The sequence below is a fragment of the Pelodiscus sinensis genome, unplaced genomic scaffold, assembly GCF_049634645.1.
Source record: "Pelodiscus sinensis isolate JC-2024 unplaced genomic scaffold, ASM4963464v1 ctg102, whole genome shotgun sequence".
Taxonomy (NCBI): Eukaryota; Metazoa; Chordata; order Testudines; family Trionychidae; genus Pelodiscus; species Pelodiscus sinensis.
The window spans coordinates 161,469-182,783 of NW_027466045.1; the positions used below are offsets into that span (position 1 = coordinate 161,469).

A 21,315-nucleotide genomic window follows, 5' to 3' on the forward strand; every position below is an offset into this window, starting at 1 on the left:
TGTTATTCGTTGAGGTGCTACTAGACTATTCATTATGTTTAGGTTTTTCCAGTTACAGACTAAGTTGGCTGCCCCTTTGAAGCTTTTAAACAAAAGGAAGATTTTCTTCATGCCGCACACAGTCAACCTGTGGAACTCCTCGCCAGAGGATGTTGTAAAGGTCAGAACTTTAACAGGTTTCAAGAAAGAGCTAGATAAATTTGCGGAAGACAGCCCCATTGATGCCTGTTAGCCAGCCTGGGCAGGGAGGGTGTCCCAAGCTTCTGTTTGTCTGAGGCTGGGAATGGGCAGGAGGGGAGGGATCACATAGAATCATAGAATAGTAGGACTGGAAGGGACCTCAAGAGGTCATCGAGTCCAGCCCCCCGCCCTCAAGGCAGGACCAAGCTCCGTCTACACCATCCCTGACAGATGTCTATCTAACCTGTTCTTAAATATCTCCAGAGAGGGAGATTCCACCACTTCCCTTGGCAATTTATTCCAATATTTGACCACCCTGACATTTAGGAATTTTTTCCTAATGTCCAATCTAAACCTCCCCTGCTGCACTTTAAGCCCATTACTCCTTGTCCTGTCCTCAGAAACCAAGAGGAACAAATTTTCTCCTTCCTCCTTGTGACACCCTTTTAGATATTTGAAAACCGCTCTCATGTCCCCCCTTAATCTTCTTTTTTCCAAACTAAACAAGCCCAGTTCATGCAGCCTGGCTTCATAGGTCATGTTCTCTAGGCCTTTAATCATTCTTGTCGCTCTTCTCTGTACCCTTTCCAATTTCTCCACATCTTTCTTGAAATGTGGCGCCCAGAACTGGACACAGTACTCCAGCTGAGGCCTAACTAGTGCAGAGTAGAGCGGCAGAATGACTTCACGAGTTTTGCTTACAACACACCTGTTGATACAACCTAGAATCATATTTGCTTTTTTTGCAACAGCATCACACTATTGACTCATATTCAACTTGTGGTCCACTATGACCCCTACATCCCTTTCCGCCATGCTCCTTCCTAGACAGTCGCTTCCCATCTTGTATGTATGGAACTGATTGTTCCTTCCTAAGTAGAGCACTTTGCATTTCTCTTTATTAAACCTCATCCTGTTTACCTCTGACCATTTCTCTTACTTGCTAAGGTCATTTTGAATTATGTCCCTATCCTCCAAAGAAGTCGCAACCCCACCCAGTTTGGTATCTTCTGCCATGAGGGTTCCCTGTTCCGTGCACTCCCTCTGAGGAACCTGGTGTTGGCCGCTGACGGCAGACAGGACACGGGGCGGAATGAACCTTTGGTCTGATCCAGCTTGGGGTCAGAAACAGCTGCATATAACACTGTACAGGGAAGGCTCAGCTGGTGCTGGGAAGCAGCCACCTCTGTGGGGCACATGGGAAACAGCTGCTCGCCCTGGCTGACTTGCCCAGTGCTGAGATGCAGCCAGCTCTGGGGCAGCACAGCTGGGAAACAGCTGCAACCCTCCCCCCCGCCCCCCACTGGGGTAAGGCCCCACATCTGGGGACAAGCCCTTCAGCTCAGGTCCAGAATCCCCCTCCTGGCCCTGCCATGGGCCCAGCGCACCACACCTGTGGGGGGAGGGAGTCACTTTTTGGATGCAGCCCCACCCCCTACCACAGGCTCCTCCCCTACTGAATGCTCCCTGGGCACTGGCCCCGCCTCTTGGATATGGGCTCCTCCCCCTGCTAGGCACAGGCCCCTCCCCTCCTCCCGCTCTGACGTCTCCCGTTGCCGTGGCTGTCCTCCTCGCCCCTCTGAGCCCACATCGCCCCAGCCGGCTCCTGGACCAATCCGCTGCTCAGAAAGAGCCCGCCCGGCCCCGCCCACCAGCCCCCCGGCGCTCCGATTGGCCGCGAAGAAAAGGCCAGGTGAGCGCCAGCCTGTCGCGGTCGGGAAGCGCGCGGATTGGCCGCGGGGGGCGGGGCTTAGTGCAGCCGGAGGGCTCCTGGGCGAACACTGCCAGTCAGTCTGCGGCCAGGGGCCAGCCGAGTCGGGTTGCGGCAGGAGGTGCTGAGCCGGTAGGGGGCTGTCGGGGCGCGCACGCAGGGGTCAGGGGGCGCTGGTGCTTACGTGGTCTGGCTGGGAACCCCCCTGGGCATCCCCGCTCCCAGGCCAGCTGGGGGCGGTGCCAGGGAGCCCCCCAAAGCCAGGCTCTGCCCCAAGCTGGGGGTGCGTGTGTGCAGGGGAAAGTCCCTGGATCCCCTTCCTGACACCATCTCTTTTCTTTTGCAGCGGGAGCCCCTCACCCTCGCCTGCCATGGGGCTGGAGGCCGAGCCCCTCGCCACCCCCCACCCGTACTGGCCCCGGGACCTGGAGATCTGGCGCTACGTCCCCAACGACCGCCCCACCTGGCACAGCCTCTCTTTCCTCTTCTGCGTCTCGGCGGCCCTGCTAGCGCTCACCTGGCTGGCCGCTGGCTGGCGGGGATGGCTGGGGGCCCCCATGAGGCCCGGGCGCCGCCTGGCCGTCTGCTGGTTCTCCATCTGCAGCTTCATCCACGCCGTGATTGAGGGCTGGTTCAGCCTCTACCACAGGGACATCCCCGGGGACCAGTCCTTCCTCTCCCAGCTGTGTAAGGCCTGGGCACCAGGCCTCCTGGGTTCTCTGGGTGGGGGCTGCAGGCTAGTGGGGTTATCCAGACTCCTGGGTTTGGGCCCCGCTGAGCGGAGCCAGTTTGGTAAAGTGAGAAAAAGGAATCCGTTAGATGGGTGACTCGGGAGAAACTGGACACCTGGGGAGTGTCTGCTCCCCCGTGGGTGGTACAGTAGCAGCTGCCTAAGGCCCCGAGAAGCACCCTACAGCTGTGAAGAGGTGGAATTTTAACTGTGGTTTCTGCTCCCCAATCACAAGCAGAGGAGGGGAAAGCTCTGGGAATACCCAGCCCCAAAACTGCCTGGATTTCAGACTGTTTGTTCCCTCGATTGGAAAACTTTCCACATTTCTGCCCCCGCTCCCCGTCCCATACAATCATTAACTACAGAGCCACCGTTTCAGCTGAATCTCCTTGTTTTCACCTCCAGGGAAGGAATACGCCAAAGGAGACAGCAGATACGTCATGTGAGTTCTAGGTTTTGTGTGTCCTGCTTCCTCCCCCTTCCCCGACTCAGATTATCTCCATTCCCCTCAATCCACTGGCGTCTGCCCAAAATCCACGCAGAAATGTTGGAACTGTTTGAATGCTGCCTTAAAAAAAAAAAAAAAAAAATCAAGTATCAGGTTTTGCACACCTGCTTGCTTGGAGCAAGCAAATACTACACGGTTTAATACAGCTAAATGCAAATGCATCCCTCCGGAACAGGGTGTGCAGGGCCAGTGTGTGTGGGGCGGGAGGCTCTGTCTTGACAAAGATTTGGGGGGACCATCCGGGAGCTGCCAGTGCGCTGTGGGGCCCCAAGTGCTAGTGCCATTCTAGGGTATATAAAGGGATCTCCAGGCAGGGCAGAGAGGGGATTGTCCTGCTGGATTTGGCGCTGGTGCGACCGCTGGGATCCCATGTCCCTGCTGGTGGCCACAACTCAAGAAGGACGGGGATCAGTCCCCGAGAGCTGGGGGAATGATTTAAGGAGAGAGGGAGGCCTCCAATTTCCAGCTGAACAAAGGGACTGGTAAAGGGTGATTGGATCCCGGGGGTATGTACGCGGATAGCAGGCTCTCAGTCCAGCAGAGACAGGCCTGGCCTGATCCGATGGCGAGAGAAATTCGGAGTGACCGCCCTTTGCCGTCCGTGCGTTGGTCCCAGCAGACGGGCCAGTGGCCCTTGCTTTCCCCTCCCAGGCCTTACGCCATAGGGCTCTTCCCGAGCAAGGCCCCTGTAGCCGTAGCACCGCGGAGAACCCTGCCAGAGGGGCCCCAAGAGCCTTCTCCTCGCCCTGCAACTCCAAGCTTGGACAGTCAGTCTAAAGATTGGACCTCCAAATGCTCTCCCCCCATTTCCAGGCAAAGCTGAAGGCTGAGTCGGGGGGGGACTTTTGCTGTCCTTGCCTCTTCTGCCCCACAGCCTGGGAATTCAGCTTCCTGGGACACCAAAGAGCAGCCGGGTTTGCTGCCTCGTTCTGTGGCCTCTCCCATCCTTGCTGCTCCTCGATGTGGAAGGCAGAGGGGCCGTTGTGCTCAGCACATCCAGCTTCCCGGATAATGGGCCAGAGGACTGTCCTGTTGCGTCAGGCGTTGCACGGAGACCGAGAACCGCTCCCCCCCCCCAGCCAATCAAGGCCTCAAAAAGCTCACAATCTAAACACACCCAAGCAGGACCATTCTCCCCCGCGGAAACTGAGGCCGATGGGAGGGAGATGCAGGGCTGGCTGGGAAGGGGGCAGCTTAGAAGTTGGGTTTACCCTTTGGTGTGTCTCTCCTTTGCCTGCAGAGAGGACAACTTCACCGTGTGCATGGAGACCATCACGGCCTGGGCATGGGGGCCGCTCAGCCTCTGGACTGTGGTGGCCTTCCTCCAGCGCCAGCCCCACCGCTACGTGCTGCAGCTGGTGGTGTCGCTGGGTAAGAGCAGCCGGCTGACTTGGGGAGTAGGGATTAGTGGCTTGAAGTCGGGGGGAGGGCTGGGAGCCAGGACTCCTGGGTTCTCAGGGAGGAGAGTGGTCTAGTGGTTAGAGCAGGGTACTCCTGGGTTCGCTCCCTGGCTGTGGAAGGGCCCAGGGGCTGAAGGTCTCTGCCAAACAACTTCATTTAGACCCAACCTGGGCCCCCGCTGACCTTGGCATGATCCTGGGTTCCCCGATCTCCCCAGGCCAGCTCTACGGCGACGTGCTGTATTTCTTCACTGAGTACCGGGAGGGCTTCGCCCACAGCGAGATGTGGCACCCGCTCTACTTCTGGTTCTACTTCGTCTTCATGAACGCCCTGTGGATCGTTGTCCCCTCCATCCTCCTCCTCGACGCCTGGCGGCATCTGAGCACCGCCCAAAGGGCGCTGGATTTGGCCAAAGCCAAGAGGCACTGATGCTTCCCTCCTGCTGCCCAGGGCTGGGGGGATGTGGCACAGATCTGCCCCAGGGAGGCTGCAGGATGAACGATGTTCAGTGTGGGGAGTGGGCAGGACTCCTGGGGCTGCAGCCCAGCCCTGAGAGGGGTGTGGGAGCCAGTGGGTTAGAGCAGGCAGGGCTGGGAGCAGGGCTCCCTGTAAGGTGGGTGCTTGTGCAGCCAGTCAGGAGAGATCCCAGTGCTGCCCAGCTGATTCGCAGAGCCCCTCCAGCTAGGTTTTGGTTCCACTGGTGGTGCACATTCACACACGCCTCAGTGCACATAAACATTTATTCTGCACGTGGATGGAAACATTGGGAGCCAGACTTCTGGGTTCTCTCCTTAGCTCTGGGAGGAGAGGGGTCTAGGGGTTAGAGTTGGGGGGTGGCTGGGAGCCAGGACTCCTGGGTACTATTCCCAGTAGGGAAGTAATAGTATAGTTGATTAACTGACAAGCAAAGGCTTCTAGGTTAATGCTATCAACTACACGCATTCTCTCCCCCCTCCCCCCCAGCAGTCCAGCTCAGTCCCAGCTTGCACTGAGTCCTGGACCTACCTCTGCTGCCGCTCTGCATTTAAAGTGTATTAGGAGCGAGGTGGGCAGGCAGCCCAGCTCAGTTCCCGCTTGTGCTGGATCCGGGAGCTCAGACCCCTCCCCCTGGACGGGCTGCCTGGGGACTATAGACTAGCCGATAACAATTCATGAGGTTAATCGACTTCATTTAACATCCCTAGTTCCCAGCCTGTGTGCGCAACATTGCAGTTTCTCCAAGGTGGCTTCACCACCTGGCCAAGTGTGTGTGTGGGGGGGAGGAGACATTGGCTTCCTTATGACTTATCCTAGCACCCCCTCGTCTGCCAAACCTTCTGTTTCCAGCTCTGACCCCTTCCCTGTGCTCCCTCAAACATGCCCTCTGCCTCCTGAGGTGCTGGGTGCTGGGCTCCAGGGGACAGGACCAATCAGCCTGTTTTAATAAAAACGTACTCTGCCTTACTGTGCCTGCCCTCATCTTCCATGATTGGCCTCTGGGTGGCACCATGCGGCCAGGACCCAGGGGGATCAGGAGAACCTGGCTGCAGGTTTCCTACATGACTCCAGTAAGGCTCAGCTCAGCGATGGTATTTGGCTGATTTCCTGACTGTGCCTTCCAGCGGAGACTGACAGACGGGGATGCATGCTGAGCTGGTGGACTCATGGCTTTGATCCGGGGGGGAAGAGTCTGTAAAGCAGCTGCAGTGCCAGTGTGGGCTTCTCAATCCAGGCAGGGGAACTTTGCACCTGGCCAGTGGGGCCTAGGTAGGTGATACGCCTTTCTGCATTGGTTGTCTCATTTGGATTGGGGGGAGGGGATGCGATTCTGGAAGGGATGGGACAGGGGCAGGTACCTCTGCTCAGCTGTGTCTTGTAAACCCATCACCCTCCCTGCTAAAGCCATTGTCCAACCACCTCTGGTCTTCCTAGGCCCTCTGAAGTTGCACTGAATGACGACCAGGGTCCCTCCTGGGCTTCCAGGCCTGAGAGCGGAGAGGGAGAGCCTATGATAAACCGATGCCCAGGGATAAAAGAGCTTGGGGCTGTCTCCAAGAGGGGCAAATTGCAAAGGGATCCCTAGGAATACTCTTTTCTTTAACAAGCAGTGCACTGTGCACCTTGTTGACCTGTGTCCTGTTCTCTCTCCCTTGAGCCAGCCAGCTCACTGCTCTAGGGCTGGCAGCTGGTGCCCCCTAGAGGAGAAAGCCCCACATTTCAGTCCCCTGCCCTGGGAGCTAGCACACCTGAAAGGGAAAGAGCCTGTACTCCATTCCCTGCCTCCCTGAGCCAGCTATTCCTTTGCCTGGGATCAGATGGGAGCTGGCACCCCCCAGAAGGGAAAAACCCAATCTTATGCCAAAGGATAAATGGACACATCAGACCTTAGGAAAAGTAGCACATATAAACCTGTAGGGGAACATGTTAACCTCTCTGGGCATTCAGTCATGGATTGAAAGCAGCCCCCCTTCTACAAAATAATTTAAAAACCGATTATAAAGGGAGACAGCTGAACTGATGTTCATTTGCAAAGTCCACACTATCAACTTCGGATTGAATAAGGTTCTCAATTGGCTAACACACTACAAAGGCAATTTTCCCTATCTGGACATTCACATCCCCACCCCAAATGTCTGCAGGCAGATTTTCATTTTCAGTATCGGACTCCTGAGACATCTCAGGATCCATATGTACATTTGTTAGATCCACTTCGACCCTAACTTGATTAGCTTCGTCACACAAGCAACTGCTCCCTTTTGTATCTACCCCGGCTTCTGCCATTTCCACCCCAGTTCATCTGAAGTGGTTTTTAACCTCAGAAGCTTCTACCCTAGTAAGTCTGTGAGGTGCCACAGGAATCCTTGTTTTTCCAAGGCAGCGTTTGCTGGGAGGGACCCAGCGGAGGCCTGGGCCGTGGTGGGGCTCGACCTGCCCTCCTGAGGGGCCACGGGGCCCTGCTCGTGAAGCGGCAGGGAGGGGAGCAGAGGTCAGAGATTTACTGTGCGGAGCAGGGGACGCCCGGTGGCAACTGTCGCTCTGAAGGAGCCAACGGGCGCGGTGTCGGGGCTGCCTCGGCTTTTAAACAGCCCCCCCCCGTGGGCCTGCCCCCCCCAAGCGTCCCCTTTTCCCTGCAGGCGCCTCAACGCCTTCGAGCCGGAGCCTGCGGCCGGTTTCTCCCGGCGAGCTCTGCCCGGCTGTGCGCGAGCGGCGGGGCTCTGGCCGGGCGGGGCTGGCTCGCTCCGGGGCACCGGGAGGGCCCAGAGGCTCTGGCCCAGCTGCTCCGGGGTCCCACAGCACCTCGGGCCCGGGCCCAACCTCCCCGGCTAGGCCCGCTGTGCCGCTCCCCGAGGCAGCCGCCCCGCCCCACTGACCCGACACACGCGACTCCTGGGCCCACTTCCGGTTGACCCGGATGTTGTTTCCCCCCAGCGAGGACCGCGCCGGGGCAGCAGTTGCCTTGGTGACGCGTAATGGGGACGACTTCCTGTTGACCCCCGGATGTGATCCGGGGAGGGCCTCGACCGCTCCCGGCGGCTTCTTGGAGGGGTCCGATGACGTCACTAGTGCCCGACACGAGGCCTCCGCGCCGGAAGCGGAAGTAGAGCCGAGGGAGGGGGGGAGGTCACGTGGGGCTCCCCCCTCCCCAGCTGATCTGCAGCGCCCGGCGCGAGCCGGCTTCTACCCGCCGTGGCGCGAGGCTCCCTCCACCCCTCTCTGCAGGGGGCGGGGCCGTAACGGTCCCGTCCGGCGCGAGGCTCCTCCCCTCTCCGCCCCTCCCCCCCGTGGAGCCGGCCGGGGGCCGCGATGGCGGCGGCGGGGGGCGGGGCGCGGGAGGAGGAGGAGGAGGAGCGGGAGGTGGTGCGGGTGCGGGTCAAGGTGAGAGGTCAGGGCGGGGTCACGGGCTGGGGGCGGGGCAAAGGGGGGTCCCCATTGGGGCGGGGTCACGGGCTGGGGGCGGGGCAAAGGGGGGTCCCCATTGGGGAGGGGTCACGGGCTGGGGGCGGGGCAAACGGGGGGTCCCCATTGGGGAGGGGTCACGGGCTGGGGGCGGGGCAAAGGGGGGGTCCCCATTGGGGAGGGGTCACGGGCTGGGGGCGGGGCAAACGGGGGGTCCCCATTGGGGAGGGGTCACGGGCTGGGGGCGGGGCAAAGGGGGGGTCCCCATTGGGGAGGGGTCACGGGCTGGGGGCGGGGCAAACGGGGGGTCCCCATTGGGGTGGGGTCACGGGCTGGGGGCGGGGCAAAGGGGGGTCCCCATTGGGGCGGGGTCACGGGCTGGGGGCGGGGCAAAGGGGGGTCCCCATTGGGGAGGGGTCACGGGCTGGGGGCGGGGCAAAGGGGGGGTCCCCATTGGGGAGGGGTCACGGGCTGGGGGCGGGGCAAAGGGGGGGTCCCCATTGGGGAGGGGTCACGGGCTGGGGGCGGGGCAAACGGGGGGTCCCCATTGGGGTGGGGTCACGGGCTGGGGGCGGGGCAAAGGGGGGTCCCCATTGGGGAGGGGTCACGGGCTGGGGGCGGGGCAAAGGGGGGTCCCCATTGGGGTGGGGTCACGGGCTGGGGGCGGGGCAAAGGGGGGGTCCCCATTGGGGTGGGGTCACGGGCTGGGGGCGGGGCAAAGGGGGGTCCCCATTGGGGAGGGGTCACGGGCTGGGGGCGGGGCAAATGGGGGGGTCCCCATTGGGGAGGGGTCACGGGCTGGGGGCGGGGCAAAGGGGGGGTCCCCATTGGGGTGGGGTCACGGGCTGGGGGCGGGGCAAAGGGGGGTCCCCATTGGGGTGGGGTCACGGGCTGGGGGCGGGGCAAAGGGGGGTCCCCACTGGGGGGCAGGGGAGGCAGGATCCTGCAGTCAGAAGGGAGCCCAAGTGGAGCCCCCTGGCCCCCTCTTCCTCCCGCTGACCCTGCACAACTGGGTCCCGGGTCCCCCCCACACCAGGGGGGCTCCCCCGTTCCTGTCCCAGAGCCAGGCAGAGAACCCAGGCGTCCAGGATCCTGCCCCCTCCCCCGTTATCGCCCAATCTGCTCCCAGAGCCGGGCAGAGAATCCCCCTTGTCCTCTACCTCCGACTCCTGCTGCCCAGACAAACCCTCCGTGTCCTCACTGACAGCCTGAGAGCCAGAAGAGGGGGGACACGAGCCTTTGCCCCTTTCCCCTCCTGCATTATCGGATGTGGGCCTCTCACCCCCACCACTCCCGCATTCTTCCCCGGGGGTGGCCAGGAGAGCCGTATGCCCAGGATGCGGGGAGACCCACCCAGCTGCTCAGCCCTCCGGCTGCCAGGAAGGAGAGAGGGTTTTTTCATGAAAATGTGCAGCAAAATTGCCCTCGCTCAAGGAGAGCTCTATTAGAAATACAGAGGAAATCTGAGCAGCCGGGGCCTTTTGCCTGTAGGGGGGGCCAGCTCCCCTTCAGCCCCAGGGTGGGGGGGATGGGGCTTGTCCCCCCCGAGAGCCCTCACGCCAGTCCTGTCCCCCTAGAAGCGTGAGGGGTTCCTGCAGCCTGAGTTCCGCACCTTCGCCGTCGATCCCCAGATCACCTCGCTGGACGTGCTGCAGCACATCCTCATCCGCGCCTTCGACCTCAACGGGTGAGTCCTGCTGCAGCCACCAGGATCCCGCGCCCCACTCTGGGGGGGAGAGTGGGGGGAGCTGTAGTGCTTACAGCCGGGGGGGGGAGGTGTCCGGACTCCTGGGTCCCCTCCTCACTGCTGTCTCTAATGCTAGTTCTGGGCGTGGCTGGGAATTGGCGCCTGACTGTGATGCAGTTGGGAGCCAGGGGACAAAGAGGGGGCTGAGGGGACAGATGAGCTCACTGAAGAGCTAGTGGGGGACCCAAGACTGGAGGGGAGGCAGGGGGCTGGAATGGCCGGTGAAGGAGCCCTAGAGAGTAGCTGGGGGGACCCGCAGGGAGGCCTTAAGACCCCAAAGAGCCATTGTGGGTTCTGTATGGCCAGTGGAGGACCTCGAAGGTCCTTTCAGCCAGTGGGAGATCCTCAGAGGCTCTGCCTGGCTGAGGGGAGGGAGGCGGACGGGACCCCGAGAGAGGCTGGGGGGGCACACTGAGGATGGGGGGCTGCTGTCCTGTGTGCGCTGGAGCAGGTCCCTCCCCCGCTACCCAGGAAGAAGAACTTTGGGATCAGCTACCTGGGCCAGGAGAAGCAGGGCCAGGAAACGTACCTGTCGCTGCTGTCGGACTGGGACCTGGCCACAGCCTTCGCCAGCGCCTCCAAGCCCTACCTGCAGCTCCTCGTAGACATCAAGCCTTCAGAAGACAGTGAGTCAGTGTGGCCGGGCTAGGGACCCGGAGCCCTGTCTCACAGCCCCCTGCTCTAACCACTAGGCTCCACACCCCTCCCAGAGGTGGGAGAGAACCCAGGAACCCTGGTTTCCAATGCCCCTGTTCTAACCCCTGAGACTCTGAGGCTGTGTCTACACTGGCGCGATCTTGCACCAAAGCGGCCGCTCTTGCACAAAAACTAGCTGCCTGTCTACACTGGCCGTGTGTTCTTGCGCAAGTAAACTGATGTCCTGCTGTATGAAATCAGGGCTTCTTGTGCCAGAACTATGATGCTCCCGCTCAGGAATAAGCCCTTTTGCGCAACTGTTCTTGCGCAAGAGGCCAGTGTAGACGGCAACATGAATTTCTTGTGCAAGAAAGCCCAATGGCTAAAATGGCCATCAGAGCTTTCCTGCGCAAGAGAGCGTCTACACTGGCACGGATGCTCTTCACAAAAGCACATGCCAGTGTAGACGCTCGCTTGCACAACTACTTTAACGCAAAAACTCTTCTGCTAAAGAGTTTTTGCGCAAGATCATGCCCGTGTAGACGTAGCGTAAGAACGGCCAGACGGGGTCAGACCGAAGGTCCATCCGGCCCAGTGTCCTGTCGGCCGGCAGTGGCCAGCGCCAGGTGCCCCCGAGAGAGAGAGAGAGAACACAACAGGGAATCCCCTCGTGATCCCTCCCCTGTCACCCATTCCCAGACAGAGGCCAGGGACACCATTCCTGTCCAGCCTGGCTAATAGCCATTGATGGGCCTAACCTCCATGAATCCATCTTAACCCTGTTACAGTTCTAGCCTTCACCACATCCTCTGGCGAGGAGTTCCACAGGTTGGCTGTGCGCTGAGTGAAGAAAAACTTCCGTTTGTTTGTTTTAAACCTGCTGCCTGTTCATGTCATTTGGTGACCCCTAGTTTTTATATTGTGGGAATAAGTAAATAACTTTTCCTTATTCACGTTTTCCCCCCCAGTCATGATTTTATAGACCTCTCTCATTTCCCCCTCAGTCTTCTTTTCTAAGCTGAAAAGTCCCCGTCTTTTTAATCTCTCTTCCTATGGGGCCCGTTCCCTTTTCTGAACCTTGTCCAATGCCAATAAATCTTTTCTGAGATGAGGGGACCACACCTCAACGCAGGATTCGAGCTGTGGGCGTCCCGTGGTTTTATAGAGAGGCGAGAAGATATTTTCTGCCTTATTCTCGATCCCTTTTTTAACGATTCCTACCATTCGGTTTGCTTTGTTCACTGCCGCTGCACACGGAGGGGATGTTTTCAGAGACCTCTCCACAATGACTCCAAGATCCCTCTCTTGAGTAGTTGTAGCCAAGTTAGTCCCCATCCTGTTGTACGTGTAGATTGGGTTTTCCAGTGGGCATCACTTTACCTTTATCGGCATTACACTTCATTTGCCGTTTTGTCACCCAATCGGCTCCCTTCCTGAAGCCATGGAGGGAACCCAGGAGTCCTGGCTCCCAGACTCCCCCCTCCCCTTTCTGGTCTAACCCACTAGACCAGGGGTCTCACATTCAATTTCCTTAGAGCCAGTCCTCAAATGCCCCTGTTGGGCCAGTGGACACCCCCCTGTGGCAGTGGCTCTGTGGGGGTGGGAGGTCCCTGCCTGTGTCTCCACCCTCCCCTGCCATGCATCGTCCAGCCCCACCTGCAGGCCTCCCCCCTCCGCCCCCCGTATATCCTCCAGCCCGGCCGGCTGCCCCTGGGCAATTTCAAATGCCCTGGGGGCCCTGCTGCCAGCAGCTAGCTCCGCGCTGTTCCCAGTCTGTCCCTCTGCCTGCTGAGGTGTGTGCGGAGCTGTCCTGCCCCCGTGGCCTTGGGCAGGCTGGGAGGCATGCGGTAGGAGGAGGGCGGGGCTTGATGGAAGCGTACGGACACTCCTCCCCGGGGCCACGGGGCCCGGACTGTGGGACTGCCCATGGGCCGCGAGTTGAGACCCCTGCACGCGAGCCGGCTGACTGGCCTGTGCTGCTCTCTCAGGCCCGCTGCTGGAGGACTGGGACATCATCAGCCCCAAAGACGTGATCAGCACCGACCTGCTCCTGGTGGAGAAGCGGTCCCTGGCGGCGGCCGCGCTGCCTTTCACCCAGTCCATCATCTCCCAGGTGGGCCGGGGCGGCTCGGCTAGGCGGCATGCTGAGCTCCGGGGGTGGGACAGGCTTGGGAAGTCCCGGCTCCCAGCCCCTCCACTCTGCCTACTAGGCCCCACTCCCCTCATACCGCCGGAGGGCGCAGGGGTCCTGCCTCCCACTCTCCTGCATGCTGTTCCTGGCAGCTGGTCACAGCTGAGTCGCCCGGTGCTAGGAGCATCTCCTCCCTTGACCTCCCTCCTACGCCTGCCCCTCCCCCATTGTTCTGGGGGGGATCCTGCCCCCGGCGTCTTGCCCTGAGCTGGCCTCGGTCCGCAACCCCGTCTCCCTGCCCAGGTGGGCCGGACGCTGTCGAAGGTCCAGCAGGCCCTGAGCTGGTCCTACGGGGAGGACGCGAAGCCCTTCAAGCCGCCGCTGAGCGACACCGAGTTCCACACCTACCTGAACCACGAGGGGCAGCTGACCCGGCCGGAGGAGCTGCGGCTGCGCATCTACCACGGCGGGGTGGAGCCCTCGCTGCGCAAAGTGAGTCTGGGGCTCCGGGATTCCCTCCCCAGCTCTGGGAGTAGCGTGGGGATGGGCCGAGGAGGGGGCGGGTCACCCTGGTGGAACGCAGGGATGGGAGATGTCGGCTCATTGAATAGTCGGGTAACCTCGTGAATTCGTAGCGGTTAGTCGACTAGTCTGCAGTCCCGGGGGTGGGGCCGGCAGTCAGTGCGCTCCGGGCCCACCCCCGGGGAGTCCCCTGCCACTCCGCTCTGCCGCTGGATCAGAGACCGCGCCCCAGGGTGCTGGGCGGGAGCTGGCCCGCAAGGGGAGCCAGCTTAAAAACCAACCTGCCCCTCTGCATTGCTGCCTCTGTATCAGTGCGGGAGGCAGCAGCCCCTGCCCAGCGGGGGGTCTGAGCTCCCGGACCCATCGCGAACGGGAACAGAGCCAAGCTGCCTGGCTCCTAATACACTTGAAATGCAGCGCCGAGGTGGGGAGGGTCCCGGACCCAGTGCGAGCCGGCACTGAGCCCTGCTGGCTGACTGACTGGGCAGGGGCGGGGGATGCACGTGGTCCAGTGTTTCCCAACCAGGGGTTCCAGTCCCCTCCGGGCACTCGACAGCAGTCTGGGGGGGACGTCAACACACCTGACGTGGGGAAACCGGAATTAGAGTTTGACGTTTGACGGCGCTTTTGTATTTTTGTCCTTTTTACACCCAAAAATGTCATCGCCCACCCAGCTACGGCAAAGTTGTTTAAACAAATGTGTTGCACTGGGAGAAAAAAAATGGGGTGTGTCCAAAACCTGGAGGTACTGGGGGTACTTCGAATTGGTTTTTAAAGGGGTACTTGATTAGAAAAGGTTGAGAAGGGCTGGTCTAGTCGATCGCATTGAGCTAGAAGCCTCGGCGTATCGGTTAAGCGGCTCCACTATTGCGTGCCTCGTGGGGGGCGGGTGAAAGGGGCTGCCGGCAGTTGGCTGGCTGGGTGGGGGCTGCCGTGTGCCGGGGGGTCCCCCGGGGCTGACGGCTCTCTGCCCTCAGGTGGTGTGGCGCTACCTGCTGAATGTCTACCCGGACGGGCTGACGGGCCAGGAGCGCATGAACTACATGAAGCGCAAGACGAGGGAGTACGACCAGCTGAAGGGCCAGTGGGCAGAGCGGGCCAGCCCGGAAGACCTGGACTTCATCCGCAGCAATGTCCTCAAGGACGTTCTGCGCACGGACCGGACCCACCCCTACTACGCCGGCTCGGAGGACAACCCGCACCTGCTCGCCCTCCACGACCTGCTGACCACCTACGCCGTGACTCACCCGCAGATCTCCTACTGCCAGGGCATGAGCGACATCGCCTCGCCCATCCTGGCCGTCATGGACAACGAGGCCCACGCCTTCATCTGCTTCTGCGGCATCATGAAGCGCCTGGAGGGCAACTTCCAGGTGGATGGCGAGGTGATGTCCCTCAAGTTCTCCCACCTCCGGCTCCTCCTGCAGCGCTCCGACCCTGAGTTCTTCGCCTACCTCCTCTCCCGGGGTGCCGACGACTTCTTCTTCTGCTACCGCTGGCTGCTGCTGGAGCTGAAGCGGGAGTTTGCTTTTGAGGACGCCTTGCGGATGCTGGAGGTGACCTGGAGCTCCCTGCCGCCGGACCCTCCGGAGAAGGAAGTAGAGCTGGTGGGGCCGCCGGTCAGGCCCGGGGAGGGCGGCCAGCCGGTCCGCCAGCGCCACATGCTGCGGCCCACCTGTAGCTTCGAGGCAGCTGGGGACCGGCCCTGCCTGGAGGAGCCCGGGGCCCATCCCGTCTCGGAGGAGCCTGGAGCCCGGCCAGGCCTGGAGCAGAAGACCTTGCTGAAGCAATCCAGCTTTGGAGAATTCAAGTACTACAGCGCGCGGGAAGACAGCTCCGAGGACGAGCTCTCGCTGAAATCCCAGCGCTCCATGGAGGAAGAGGACAACTTCGGCAGCGAGCAGGACCTGCTGCTCCAGTTCCCGGCCATGACCAAGTCTTTCTCCGCACCGGCCCTCCGGCCCCTGAGCCCGCCCGCGCCCTCCCGGGACGCCCCCCCCTCCCGCGCGCCTCTCCCCGCCGGTGAGAAGAGCGAGAGCCTGCCAGAGGAGACGGGCGATTTGGCGGGGGCCACGCCCGGCAGCCTGCGCCCGGCTCCCGCCGCCGTGAGCTTGCCTCCGCCGCAGGAGTTCGGCAAAGGCAACCCCTTCATGCTTTTCCTGTGCCTGGCCCTCCTGCTGGAGCACCGGGACCACATCATGAAGAACAACATGGACTACAACGAGCTGGCCATGCACTTCGACCGCCTGGTGCGCCGGCACAATCTGGCCAAGATCCTGCACCGGGCCAAAGCCCTCTTTGCTGACTACCTGCAGTCCGAGGTCTGGGACTCGGAGGAGGGGGACGAGGCGGCTGCAGAGTCCCCGGCCGTCTCGTGACGCCTCCCGCCGCTGCCCGTTCCCGTGTTTTCCTTGGGACCCTGGCGGGGCTAGCAGGACGGACTCCGTGCTCTGTTTCCCCCAGATCTAATGATCTCTTTGGATGCGCCTTCATGGACCGACCGGGATTCCCCCCCCCCCCGCAGATCTAATGAGCTACCTAGAACAGTCTTTATAAACCAACCAGGACCGGCCCTTCCTCCTTGACAGATCCATCCGAGACCAGCTGGAATCTCTCCCTCTTCAATCCTCTTCCCCCCCCTTTGGATTTACTGGTCTTGGAAGAACCTTCCTGGACCTTCCAGGGTCCAGCCTTCCCAGCGGGCTCCCCCTGACTCGGGTGGTCTTTTTGGAAGACCCATCCCCTTGGAAGATCCCTCCAAGACCCAACCAGGCTCGGCCACTTGGGCTCCGGTGCCTTTTTCTTTTATGTGCATTAGCGGATCCAATTTTTGGTTTCCTTCCCCCGCTGCCGTCGTGGCCTCTGATGGTGCCTCCCGCATCCCCTCCCCCAAGTTCAGACGCTGCGTCGAGCGCGAAGACTCGTGACGGCGGGGGACATTTGCGCTGCGTTGGAGCCTCCTTACACCGACCCAGACCCTGGCTGGCTGCCCAGCCTGGCTATAAAGCCTCCTCCAGCGAAGAGACCGGGTGGGATTTATTCTGCCTTGGGAGGAAGATGAGAGGCCGGCTCCCACGAGGCAAAGGGACGGGAATCCGAGATCTTAGTGGAGCAAAGAACTTGTGATCTCGGCTGTTTGCCCCTTTCGTGTGCCAGAGATCTCCTGTTACCAGGCCAGACCTGCCCGCTTGTGGCTTGACCTCTGGGGCAGGGCCCAGGGACCACAACCCAACCCCAATGGCGCCTCTCTGCACTGCGCTGGCGTCCCTGTGGCGGGCTGGCTCCGGCGTGGCGCTTGAGAGACGCCAGCGGGGCGGGAGGGCTGGAGTCTCAGCGGCGCCAGCCTGGCACCACTGAGACGGGCGCCGCTGAGACGGGAGCTTGCCTGGGAGGTGGGATCGGACGCGCTGCCTTGCCCGCGGCACTGGGGACTTGGCCTGTTGGGGTGCCCCGCTGGAGAGAGCTCCGGATGTATCCCCCCGTACAAAGTGCCTGGATCTGGGACGAGAGGAAGCCTGGTGGGAACCCCTCAGCGCCACCGCCGTCAGCTTTAGAGTCTCAGGAAGGCCAAGCAGAGAGCTGGCTGCGCTGTAGCTGAGACGGGCATTTACTGTAGGTCCTATTGAAAAACAAAGCTCTGAAAGAGGAAGGGCCTGCCTGCTCGGCTCCCTGCAGGGAAGCAAGCTGGCTGCTAGAGGTCAGTGAGAACGCCCCAGCCGGGATGGGAAGAGCCTGGCCCTGCAAAGCTCTGGGTTGGGAGCCCCCGGGGTGGGCGAGGGACCGGCTGGACCCCAGCTGTCGTACGTAGCCCCATTTCCAGAGGGATTGGCGCATCGCAGAAGGGTCCGATCTCGGAGGCCCACCCATCCCCTGCTCCTCCAAAGCCTGCGAGGCCGGGAGACAAATTCCCCAGGACGCGGCGTTGTGGCCACCCGTCCCTGGCAGACGGTGACTCTTTTCTGGGCTGCTGGACTAGCCCCCGTGTCGGCTGCCCCACAGCTGGGTACCCTGGTCCGTGAAGTCTGGGGCAGCCGATTTAATCAGACTCAGGGGCCTGGCCCATCCTGTCAGCTAGTGAGTTTCACCCCCGCCCCCTTAGCTGGCCTGGCTGTAACTGACGCAGTCGTGCGGCAGCGTGTCCCTCCGCTCGGACTGGTCGCCGAGCTCTCTGCTTGCACACGGGGGCAGCCCGTGCCGGTCTGGGCTGCTCACCCTCCTGAGACCCTGGCGCGGCCCCTTGAGGGCCCCCCCGGGAGTCTGTAACATTTCATCCCTGCAGGCATGTTCCCGCCCTGGGCAGCAGCTTTCAAATGCCACATTCCTCCCTGCTCTGCGGGCAGGCGTGTCTCCCTCCCCTCGGCCCCGCAAGGAGCCAGGGCAGGCCCAGGGAAGGGAGCAAGTGGGGCTCTGACCTGGGGGGCACATTGGCCATCTCTTACAGTCGGTTCCGTATCTTCCCGGCAGGGGACAGGTTCCCAGGGCCTCGCCCCTCACATCCAGGGGCATCTGCCTCCCCATCTGTTTGCTCCCCTGCCTTGCCAATGCCGGGAAGGTGCCTGACTCCCTTGTCCAGCAGAGCAGCCCCCTCCAGCCCATCTCGGGGGAGTCCGACGCACTGACCCCTGGCGGGTGGCAGGCTCACTAGCCCATGGGGCCGGTAGCGATGGCTCTCGGCAGCCCTTCCCGCCCCCCCTCCCCCGGTCAGCCCCCACAACAGTGCAGCCCTGAACAAACACTGAGTCCTGCCCTGCTTCTTTGGGAGCAGATCAGAGCCGCAGCATGCCCAGCGTGAGGAAACGGAGCTGCCGGCCCCGGTTGTTTGTGCCGCTTCCTGTGAACAGACGGGAGTTGGAGGAGGCAGGTGGGGGGCTAGACTGGAATCCAGCGGACGCTTGCGTCCTTAAAACACCTCCATGCTTTCTGCCAAGGTTAGCATCTTCCACTCGCTGCCAAGAAACAGGGCGCGTCTGCTCCAAACCTAGTCGGAAACCAGGCCCTCAGCCGAGCCCTCGGGATCCGCTTCCTGCAAACGCAGGCAAGACTTGACAGGATCCATCAGGCTCTTCCACGTTCTCCTCCCCTCCCGCTCCTTGCTCAGCGTTGAAAGGGTGCAGACCCCTTGTAGGGATCGCAAATGGCTATCTGACTTGCCTGCTAACCTGCCAGCGGTGCCACCTAATCGGAACGGGGCAGGGAGAAAACCCGTGTTCCTCTGGGAGCGCGACACCCTGAGGGCCTGGGGCCTCCTCTTGCATGTGGTCAGTCCAGGCTGGGCTCTGTGCCTGAGGCAGAGGTGCAGAAACGAGGAAATGGCTCGGCTTGGTTGGAAGCGGAGCGGGGTCTGAGCTGCCTCCGGTCCCACAGACGGGGGATTCCTCTTAGCAGCTGCACCCAGAGCGGGGTCTGCTCCTGGGGGAGGATTTTGCCAAAGAGGTCAGGAGGGGCAGGTAGCTACAGTCTCAGGCCCAGATCCTCCAAGGAATTCAGGTGCTTCGCTCAAGAGCCAGTGTCGCTGAAGGGCTCCAAGTGTCGTTCGGTGCCAGAGGAGGAGCCAGGGTTCCCCCAGTGCCGTGTGCCACTCTCAGGAGGAGTCTGATTGGTTCCATGGCCATCGGTTCTTTGAGTCTCGCAGGACCGTGGGTGGGAACTTTTGAATCCAGCTCCAGCTGCGCTTGGCCTGAAAGCTGGTTCTTTTAGCTCCCTGGGCTGCTTTCCAGTCTAGACCATGGGGCTTGGGGGAGCGCTGCGAAGCCGTTCCTGAGACAGCCCATGCTGGGGGATTCTCGGGCGTGGCGGGGCGGTTTACCAAGTGCCTGAAAGACACTTTATTGAGGCAGCTGGGGTCTGATGCTTTATCTCCCCAAACCTGGTGCAGGACACACATTCCAACACCTAGGCTATATTTAGCTTGTTTAGGCCTCCAGCTCAGGCATTTTCCTAGTCTCCTTTTGGCTTTTAATCTCTGGGTCCCAACTTCCTCCCAGATCTTGTTCCTGCTTGTGGATTGGCTTCTCCTGCCTGCCTCCAGTCGCAGAAAGGGCAGTTGTGTTGGGTTTGAAAGCACCCTGTGTTTACAATGCCATAGGAACCACAGCGGCTGTAAATGCTCAGCTCCACCAAAGTCAACAGGAGGAGCACAGTGTGTGCTCTGCCCTGCCATTTGAGCTGGCCAACCCCCCGGGACGGGTAAACCCAAAGGCCTTTTGAATGGATTCAATTTCCGCGAGGTGGTGTCTCTCTGGGTCAACAGCTCCTTGTTAATTTCACTCCTTTGCCAGCTGAGCTGGCAAAACTCCTCGGGCAAAAATCCAGATTTTAAAAATTGAGCCAGAGAACCCTTGTTGGGTTTTTGGGGGTGAAAAATCCTCGGGGCTCTCCCTGTTTAAACGTTAAGGCAGCCCCTGCGCTGGGAAATCGGATCTCGGCTTCTTTTGCCATGGGCGCTCAGAGAAGAGGTGGGAAGTTTCCGCTGTCATCAGCTGCAGGGGGCTGGCAGCCCCCCCTCCTCCCAGCAAGCGGATCGACTTAGAACCGGGTCGACCCCCAGTGTTTTAGTGACAGTTCCAGACATTCCAGCCATGTTTACTGCCCGCTTAGCCCTGCTGTGCTAGAATAGGGCCGTGTCTTTCCCTTTCCTGGCTTTGTGAACAGGGCCCCCTTCCAGACCCCTGCTCTGCTGCTCCGCTCCATCGGCCTGTTTGATCTCTTGCTAAGGGAAGGGGCTTGGCAGATGAGATGCCAGCGGTGAACAGAACCCAGCGGTGCTGAGTTGTGAATGTTTTTTTTTTCTTGAGCCTTTTCTTATTTTATGCTGTTTTATTTATTTGAGCAAACCTCCTGTGCTTTTAAGATTATTTACCCAGCCGGGCTGTTTAAACAGGACAAAGGTGGTGAGGCGAAGGTGAAACTCACACGGGTGGTGCTGAAAATAGCCAGCTGGGGTCCCCGTGGCGGGGGGGGGGGGGAGGAGGCCCTCTCAAGATCGCTGAAGCAAAGCAGCTGTTGCGCCACAAATCGAGCGGGCGACTTCTCCTGGCTCACGGGTTCCACGTTGCAGTGGCTTCTGGGAGGAAGATCAGAGCAGCAGCCAAGAACTGAACGCAGCCAGTTCCCAGCGCTGCCTTAGGTGGATCAAGGCATCACCTTTCACGCCCGCGTGCCCGGACAGAAATCCAGACAGCTGCGTCTCAGCGTTGGGCTGGCAAACTGGTTGGGGCCAGGGCGGGGAGGGCCCTGGCTTTCTGGCCTCTGGCTAAGTGCGGCTGTCCTACCCCCGTGTGGAAGGGGGCGATTGTGCAGTTGGAGACCCCAGAATGTTCCTGGGCCAACCGTGTCCGGCTCAGTCCTTTGGGGTGATGTGCCACGGGCGTGAAAGTGGAAATAAAAGGAGGAGGAAGTGACTGGTGGTGGCTGGGTTTGTTCATGGGCAGGGGGGAAGGAATGAAATAGAACTGGTGCCCGCTACAACCACTGTCCCGCTCCCTGAGTTGGGGAGAGAACCCAGGCCTCCTAGCTCCCAGCGCCCCCTGCTCTAACCACTAGCCCCCCCCCCGAAGCTGGAGAGGACCGTGGCCAGCATCCTTTCCTCCCTGTGAACTCTCCTAGCTCTGGGAGGGCAGTTGGGTCTAGTGGCTCGAGCAGGGGAGGCTGGGAGCCAGGACTCCGGCGTTCCATCTTTGAGGCTGGGGGTTGTCTGGGTGGTTTTGGGGGGGGGCAGGTTGTGTCTGTGTCAGCACTGCCTTGCTATGGATGCACACAGAACTGTGGCTGCGTGTGTCATGTTCCCTGTACTGCAGTGACCTGAGGGATGATCCCCCCGCCCCCCCCCCCTTCTCTCTTGCATTGAGTCAAGACCGGTCCAGCTCCATCCCAG

At 60.9% G+C, this 21,315-nt stretch overlaps 2 protein-coding genes across 2 annotated transcripts; both read left to right on the plus strand.

Moving 5' to 3' along the window:
* The first annotated feature begins 2,262 nt into the window (after nucleotides 1-2,262).
* EBP (EBP cholestenol delta-isomerase) lies at nucleotides 2,263-5,973 on the plus strand. Its single transcript, XM_006130834.4, has 4 exons — nucleotides 2,263-2,578; nucleotides 3,027-3,063; nucleotides 4,370-4,500; nucleotides 4,748-5,973. The coding sequence occupies exons 1-4, from the start codon at nucleotides 2,263-2,265 to the stop codon at nucleotides 4,957-4,959; spliced, it is 696 nt and encodes a 231-aa protein (XP_006130896.3). The 3' UTR covers nucleotides 4,960-5,973.
* Nucleotides 5,974-8,153: 2,180 nt separating this feature from the next.
* TBC1D25 (TBC1 domain family member 25) lies at nucleotides 8,154-20,842 on the plus strand. Its single transcript, XM_075918603.1, has 6 exons — nucleotides 8,154-8,385; nucleotides 9,984-10,093; nucleotides 10,625-10,779; nucleotides 12,778-12,902; nucleotides 13,224-13,412; nucleotides 14,420-20,842. The coding sequence occupies exons 1-6, from the start codon at nucleotides 8,314-8,316 to the stop codon at nucleotides 15,818-15,820; spliced, it is 2,052 nt and encodes a 683-aa protein (XP_075774718.1). The 5' UTR covers nucleotides 8,154-8,313; the 3' UTR covers nucleotides 15,821-20,842.
* The last annotated feature ends 473 nt before the right edge of the window (nucleotides 20,843-21,315 follow it).

What these genes read in the sequence shown, in the direction of transcription:
- EBP (XM_006130834.4), top strand. Translation starts at nt 2,263, where the DNA reads ATGGGGCTGGAGGCCGAGCCCCTCGCCACCCCCCACCCGTACTGGCCC. An exon ending in GTCCTTCCTCTCCCAGCTGT is followed by an intron (nt 2,579 to 3,026) that starts GTAAGGCCTGGG and finishes TTTCACCTCCAG; the next exon opens with GGAAGGAATACGCCAAAGGA. An exon ending in GCAGCTGGTGGTGTCGCTGG is followed by an intron (nt 4,501 to 4,747) that starts GTAAGAGCAGCC and finishes CGATCTCCCCAG; the next exon opens with GCCAGCTCTACGGCGACGTG.
- TBC1D25 (XM_075918603.1), top strand. Translation starts at nt 8,314, where the DNA reads ATGGCGGCGGCGGGGGGCGGGGCGCGGGAGGAGGAGGAGGAGGAGCGG. An exon ending in CCCAGTCCATCATCTCCCAG is followed by an intron (nt 12,903 to 13,223) that starts GTGGGCCGGGGC and finishes CTCCCTGCCCAG; the next exon opens with GTGGGCCGGACGCTGTCGAA. An exon ending in TGGAGCCCTCGCTGCGCAAA is followed by an intron (nt 13,413 to 14,419) that starts GTGAGTCTGGGG and finishes CTCTGCCCTCAG; the next exon opens with GTGGTGTGGCGCTACCTGCT.